The sequence below is a fragment of the Fulmarus glacialis genome, unplaced genomic scaffold, assembly GCF_000690835.1.
Source record: "Fulmarus glacialis isolate BGI_N327 unplaced genomic scaffold, ASM69083v1 scaffold8963, whole genome shotgun sequence".
Taxonomy (NCBI): Eukaryota; Metazoa; Chordata; class Aves; order Procellariiformes; family Procellariidae; genus Fulmarus; species Fulmarus glacialis.
Window position 1 is genome coordinate 4,809 of NW_009200989.1, and position 7,802 is coordinate 12,610.

General features: G+C 37.8%; 1 protein-coding gene across 1 annotated transcript; it reads left to right on the forward strand.

The window, feature by feature from the left end:
• Positions 1-321: 321 nt before the first annotated feature.
• Positions 322-7,494, forward strand: LOC104073846 (interleukin-1 receptor type 1-like; the record flags this gene model as incomplete). The annotated part of the gene is made up of 5 exons (XM_009573772.1): positions 322-421; positions 2,474-2,705; positions 4,755-4,944; positions 6,013-6,187; positions 7,429-7,494. Coding segments are annotated over exons 1-5 (763 nt in total), but the record flags the coding sequence as incomplete, so codon positions are not given.
• Between the last annotated feature and the right edge of the window lie 308 nt (positions 7,495-7,802).

The following is a 7,802-nucleotide window of genomic DNA, read 5'->3' on the forward strand; positions in this document are numbered from 1 at the left end:
TAACTTGTCTGTGCTAGAGGGTTGTGTTGTTTTTTTCTTTTTGGCTTAACTATGCTGGCAAAAGAAAATTACACTTTATGCAAGAGTTATTCCAGTAGAAATTTGGAAAAATTCCAGTAAAAAGCTGAAAACTGAGCAGCCTTCTGTGGAGGCTAACAGTTGCTGTAGTTGAAATCTTCAAAGGCTGGGGCTAAATTACCAAAGCCAGTTTTTCCCTCCCCAAGATGACTAATGCTTCGCCTGATTTTTTTTTTTTTTTTTTTTTTTAGGAGTAATGCAGAGTGCAGAGGACAGTGCAGCTTGAACACTCTTACCACACTAATGGAGAAAAATTCTTCTTTGCAGCAAAAGATGACATCTACATTTTTGCTCATTGGTCGTCTCATTCTACTGATACCTCTGATACCTCTGTTCAGTGCTGGTAAGTTAAATAAGTTGTTGAAATTACCATTTTAAAAAAGAAAACCCACAAGAGACGAGTTGTGTGTATTTAGTAGAAAAGAGTTACTGAGAGCAAATAGTGGATTTGTGGTTTGTTTTTGCTTCAGCATATTGAAGATAAGGTGAATGCCTCTTTTTGGATTGAAGTTGCACTGAGGGTGGAATGGACTAATTGACATAAATATTTTTAAATCTAGCCACATAAATTTAGGGTACTGAGGCTTTGATTAGCCTCTCCCTGATTCCTATGAAGAAAGTCCAAAGAGATTGACTTAGTTAGCTGTTGAATGCCTTCTTTAAGAGACATGCTGTAGCTGTAGTCCTGAAAGCAGTAGGGCTCAATTTCCTTTACAATTAATTAGTAATATTTTTAATGGTAGATCTAATTTTTCAGTAAAGTTTAGGACTACATAAATCAGTCATGCTTGTCTTGCTGCTCTTGGCATAAGCAGTCTAATATTAATGTCTCTGAACTAGTTTAAGCTCCATAGCTTACATCTTTAAATTAGGTGATAGGAAGGTGGTGGGACTGAAAAGATTACTGAAGACTTTTTTTATTTTGAAATTGAATACATTACTTTTGTATTTATACAGTCATTCAGCAAGATTTGTAAAATCAGTTCAGTCACACGTTTTGCAGTTTCATAGGAATTCAGTGTTGCACATGTATGCAAAAGTTTGGAAGCTTTTAAAATCTGCTTTATAGCCAAATGGCCTGCTCTGTTTGTGCTAAACTGGTATTCTCCAAGTAGTTTTTGCTTGCAGATTTGGGTTCTTGATGACTTCTTGCAGTATCTGTCCTTCTTTCTCTGGTATTTTTCTGGCTCATGTTTAAAAAACTGCTTGCTAGGCTGTATGATTGTGTCTTGTCAGCTTGTTACACAGCCGTAATTATAAAAATTCTGTTTATGCTTGCCTTTTACGTGATGTTCAGAATAATGTCTTTGGAAATATTGAGATCTTTAAGCTAAATCCAGATAAAGTCACTGTAGTACACGTTTGGCTTATGCATGACATTGGTGGACCTCAAAGTGAATGCTGCTCAGGTCATTCCATAAAGAGGTTAAAAAGCATTTTAGAAGAGCGAAACTTTAAGACCACCCATGAAGACAATTACAGGCCAGTTCAGCTCCTTCAGTGTGTGCATAACCCTGACCACACATACTGCAGACTTTGCACCAACACCACGGCAACTCCGTGGAGTCCTCCGCACTACTGAAGACTTCCGTTATTTGTGTGTAAAGCTGGAAAAGATGTGGCTACATAGCTTAGAGTGATAAATAATGATGATGCAGAATAATTTAAAGGGCCTTCTGGATAAAGATGACAGAAATGGCAAATGTAGTAAGAAAAGAATACATTATAGTCAAGACTTCTTGATTTAAATACTGTGCCTCTCCAAATTTCCTTTATGTTATGACGTGTTGGTTCACAGACTTCTTTGATGTATTGAGGTCTTGATCTCGTTCCATACTGTCTTGTGCTCAGGTCAAAAAACATCTTTCTTCCCCACCCTCCCCCCCGCTTTTTTTTTTTTCCCCTAATTTGTTTTTGGCCCTACAGTCATAATGGCCAGACTGCTGTGAGGAGCTTTGCAGTAGTACTGTTTGCACCATGCTTTTCGTAGATAGTATCTACATTAAGAATCTGGTAATTCTGCAAAAGTGCTAACATGCTCAAATAACAAGGACATGACAGGTGAGTTGTGAAGCTTGTATTGCCTGGTGAATCCTGTGTGTCTTCTTACATCGTGGTTCGCACTGAGGCTATTGGACTTATATGTGCTTGTTGCTGACTACCTTAATAGAGGGAAGTTGTGGCTTAAGCTTTGTAAAATGCGTGGTTTAGATCCTCAACCAGAAGGTGCTAAACAAACAAAAAATGGTAGCCTTATGATGGTTTAATGGTAAATTGCTACAGAAAGTTTATTTTCTAATTCTCTGTAACTTGGAATGGATATTAATGCTTCTAGAACATAAAAGTATACAGATTAAAAGCATTGATAACTTTTTCTTTTTTTTTTTTTTAATAGAAGAATGCGTTATTTGTGATTACTTTGTGCTTGTTGGAGAGCCTACAGCTATTAGTTGCCCAATAATTACATTGCCAGTGCTTCACTCTGATTACAATCTGACATGGTATAAAAATGGTAGTGTTACACCAGTAACCACAGAGAGAGATGCCAGGATCCATCAGCGAGAGGGCTTGCTTTGGTTTATTCCTGCAACGCTGGAAGATTCTGGACTTTATGAATGTGATGTAAGGTAAGGAAGGGAGGAGGGAAACAAATGGGTTGCTAAGGCTTACAAGTGTGATAATAAATCTGTGGAACTTGAGTGTACAGAATTTTTTGGTTTAGGTAGAGAGCTTAGATCAGTTAAAAGCACTGTTTTGACCATGCTTTTTGTTTCTGCATGCTGCCTTTTTTTTCTTTTCTTCCACACATGTAGCATTGCAAAAGTGATTCATACAGAAGACTCTTTATCTTTAAGCATGACAATATTAACAATGGTCTGTGTGGGTTGTTTGTTTTGTTGTTTGTTTTGGATGAAGTGTAAGGTCACAGGGAGAAGTCTTAACTGCTTTAGCTTTTCCTGTGTTCAAATTGCTGTTTGATACTGACAGATCAGAAGAACATTTTGGTTTCTTCATTGGACATGGTTAAATGGAAGAAGGATCTAAGAGGAGCAAACTGCATGTTATGCAGTATCACCACATCCAGACTTTCTGGAGAGCTTAGCAACTTTTTGGGAATCCTTTTAGAAATTTACAAATTAAAAGGCAGAAAACCATTCTTATGTTGTATTTTAAAACATTACCAAACGTTACTGGTCAAAAATGAGAATGCATGTGAAGAGCAAAGCAATGTGCTAGACAGCTCTGGAGACAGTGAAAGTGATGCGTCCCCAGTACTGCTCAAAAGATCGGAGTGCACAGAGAAGAAGAAAAAAGGAATAGATTCTTTTCACCTTTTCAGTACTTTAAAGCTCTTGCCATATTTACAGCTCAGATTAGTGCACTGGACTTCACCGCTTCAGGTCGTCAAATCTTATTTATAATGGCTAAAATTCACTGTGTGCTGAACAGGAAATTAATTTTGGGAAGGCACACAGAAATTGTTCTTTTCCTCATGGTCTTGCCACAGCACACTGAGAACAGCCAATGCAGGCTTTTCGGGTGACCCAAAATTTGTTTTAGTAGTGTGCAGTTATGTGTACTGGTGTGCATGCAGTACACTAGTTATGGTGAAGGGGTTTGAGTTGTGAATGTAGTAACAGTGATCAGCAAAAACTTCCAGTTAGGCACAGGTCACAGGTCTTTGCACCTTCCTGCTCTAGAGGAAGCTAAATTGGAAGTCAGAAGAAATGTAATCCTTTCAAAGCTACCCAGTTAAATAATTTTAGTTGCATCTTTCTTGCTATGTTTCTAGGTACTCTAGCTATGAGATGTGTACCTGTGGGCACCTCACATCCCTGGTGCATAATGTCAGCAGGACAAAAAACTTGCGAAAGTTCAGTTATGTTAACTGTAGGCTACGTTTTGTGCATCAGTTACTTAAACCTTAATTACAGAGCTTGTCAAGGTGCAGTATATGGAAGTTGAAGCCAGGACTGTCAAAACATGCAGTTCACTCCTCTGGAAACTTCTCCCTTAGCATGGCATTGAGAAAAGAGTTGAGCAATGAATTAATAGAGAGTATTCCTTTACTTCTGGCATAGGCTTCTGGTTTCTAGTGCCATCTCTCCTCCGTAGAGCTACTGTACCACAGGTTCTTGTGAGCTCTCGGTGTGAAGTGGTTTCACATTGATATTGCACCTTGATGTATATGTTATTCAAGAGCTTTGTCTCTCTTCAGCTAAGAGTTACAGCCTGTTTTTCTTGATATGTGTCTCCAAGGAACGCTGAGATGAACCTGTCTTCTTCTCCTGTTCATTTGGCACTGAGGGTGTTCCAGTGCAGATATGTTTTGGGTTACCCTGCACTACTGTCTGTTGGCAAACGTAGTGCTGAAAATGGCAAGCTGTGGGCTCCGTAGAGCATCAGCTGTGAGAAGTCCTGGCTTCCCCTCTGGTGCTTCCAAAACTGACTCCACTTCTGCTCACAACACAAAATCAGAGCTTATTCCTCTATCTCAGTCTGGAACAGGGGGTGAGGAGCTGAGGGTGGTGTTTAAGAGCTACGGGGGCTGTAGCAGGGGTGTTAGAGGCAAGGCTGGTAGAGATGCTGCAGTCCCTCTCTGTAAGCTCCCTGACTTGCTGGAAACAAGGAACCTTATTGTTAATGACCTGACTTGTCTGCTGTTCTCATTACAGGAGCCTTAACCACTCTAACCAAAAAACTATAAATTTAAGAGTTTTTAAGAACGATAATGGTTTGTGTTTTAATGGAAAAATGAAGTATGAACAAAAAGTGATGAGCACAAATATTGGAAAGATTATATGCCCTGATCTAGAACATTTTAAAGATGAAGACAATAATCAGCCTGAAGTACACTGGTATAAGGTATTGTGCACATATATTTCAGATATACAAGATAGGAAATATTCTATTTAAAATGTGTTATGAAGTAATTGTGAAAAGCAGCTTTTGGAAGGGAATGTTTATTTTCTCTACAGTTTTGGTAAGGCGTCTATCATGCTACACTATTGGAGAGGCGTAAGGAGGTATGGGAGGCATATTTTAAAAAACCAATTGTCCATTTTTGGATTGCAAGTTTTTTCAGAGTCAAAAATGTGTTTTGGTTTGTTGATTTGTGAAAATATAGTTTATCCTTTGATTATTTTACGTAGATTAGATAACAAGCTTAAAAACTTATGTGTTTCCTTAAAACAGGCTCTGCATAATTATTTCAGTTTCGCAGAATATTAGGCTTATCCTATCTGTTGATCGTGGTGTGGTATTCTTATGCCTCTTGCTCTGATTCTGCCAAAATACTCTGTCGACTATGCAAGCTTAGAAACATGTATTTTGTCCGTGTTAAGGTAAAATTCTGAAGTAGTTCAACTCTTAATTCTGATGCTGGTGTTAAAGTAGCTACATGGGCCTGTACATGTAAAATAACCTTGGTGCTGCACCTATACATCTTCTTTTGAGATGAAGTGATTCTAAACTGCTTATAGGTCAGGGAAGAGAAGGAAGTTTTTCACTGTATTTGCATTGCCACAGAAATGGTAATACACCGAACAGCACATGGCACTGCTACAGTAGCTCTCATTCATCTCAGTGAAGCAGGGATGCAGGCATGTATTCTCATAAACTTTGCTACATGCATAATGACTTTTATTACACCTGAGATAGATAACTGAGATAGTCAAACCATTAAATGAAGGCACTGAATTAAAACACAGGATTTGAAAATCTAAAGATTGGCTGCAGTGATTTTTAAAAAGTGCAAATGCAGCAAGACATCATCAGGCTTCATGTTACAGCGTAGTGATGCTTGGATAAGAACCCACATTGGCTTTCAAAAAAATCAGTATTTAGCAAGTATTTTAATAATCAGTAGAGTTCAGTAACTTAATTATCAGATTATTAGTTCCCTTAAATCACAGGTACTTTTGATATATTTAGGAATGTAAGCCTGGTTTTCTTGAAGACAAGCGACTTCTTTTGGCAGAGGGTGAAAATGCTGTCTTGATTCACAACGTAACTGTACAAGACAGAGGAAACTACACATGCCGTATGGTATACACATATATGGGAAAACAATATAATGTTTCACGAACCATGAGTCTAGAGGTTAAAGGTGAGTGCATTGAGGTTATTCTCTTCTCTTTTTGGCTCTGCTGTAAATATTTGTATGCAGGCATAAGCTATTTGTCATGTTACTTTTCAGCTCTGTGAAATTAGAGTTTCAAATCTTCTTTAATTAATTTTTTTCTGAATGTTGAAATTAAATACAATAATGCATGTTTCTACCCTTGAGCATTGCTTCTGAGGAAGAATTGTCATGGGGAAATGAGAAATGCGGGGTTAGGAATGAGAATTAGAAGGAAGCAGTGATTACTGGGGTGGGGAGGTTGTTTTTGCTAAAACAAGTAATGCACCATTAAATTAATTAAACTTAAACAAAATTGAAAAAAAAAAAAAAAGAGGAATTTTTGCTGAGACTATCACAGCAAAACACCTGCTTGTGGTCCTGTTGGTGAACTTGCTTACAAAGTTCGCTAGAATGTCAGCTGGTGGGAAAGGAGACGTGACAAGCTGTATAAATACTATAAAGTTAATAAATCTTCCTCTGGAAAGGATTGGCTTACTCCTGGCACTTGGTTGTGCTTTTCTGCATCTAACAGAATGCAGAAACTGGCTGTCTCACTCTCCCAGTACTGTCATTTATTGCTGTGATCGTTGTGATTGTGTCTTTGAAGGCAATGTTGCTGATGACCTGACCAGTAACATGATAGTAGTCCTACCAGAAAAGCTGGCTGGAGGTAGAGTGTCCATCTTTTTAGATTAAATCAAAATTCTGACTTTAGATAGCTGATACAAGAACAGTGGGTTGTTAGCTGCGAGTCTATATATTGTGCAGAATGATACGATTCCAGCCCAGTTTGTGTGCTTGTTTACTCTTTTACTTAAAATAGATATTCACCTGATCTAGGAGGTCATTGATACAATCCCTCTTTCTCTTCTTTCCCTTCCTTCCATCTCTCTGACAAAGTTAATCGTGTTTTTTGGTTTTGTTTTTGTTTTCTGGTTTTGTATTACTTTTATATCAGCTGCCAGTAAATTTGAGATTTTTTTTTTTTAAAAGTATTTTTAAGGCAATCTAAAGCCTTTTGTTAACTTGGAAGCTAAAATAGAATAATTTGGATACAGTACAGCAAATCTCATGAGGTATTTTCTGTCGTAAATTTGAAACTGGTAGTAAGTGTGGAGCTACAATAGTACCAAACAATAAACCAAAACCATTGTAAAACTATCAGTTGAAGTAAGCTGTGGAACTCTTCCTGCCTGAAGATTTTTTTTTCTCTTTGTTTCTGTTAGAAGGACCACTGCAGGTGAGACCAGAGTTTATTTATCCGAAGAACAATACAATTGAAGTAGAACTTGGTAAGTAGTGACTATTTAAGAAGTCATTAACATTCAGTAAAACAAATAAGCTCCTGGTCTTTCTGAAATAACATGTGAACGGTTCCACTGACTTCAGCAAGACTGGGAGATAGGCACATGGATTGAGGATATCTGGAAGACAGATGATAGAACATGATTTCTGCAAGTAATTTGCAGAGGGAATAACTGTCTGCCTAAGATTGGAGTCTCTTGACCAGCAGTGTCGGGTGGGATGCATATTTTTTTTTTTTTTATTATTGCCATCTGTCCTTTGTACCACTTCTCAGTGTCTATGTCTTGACATATCC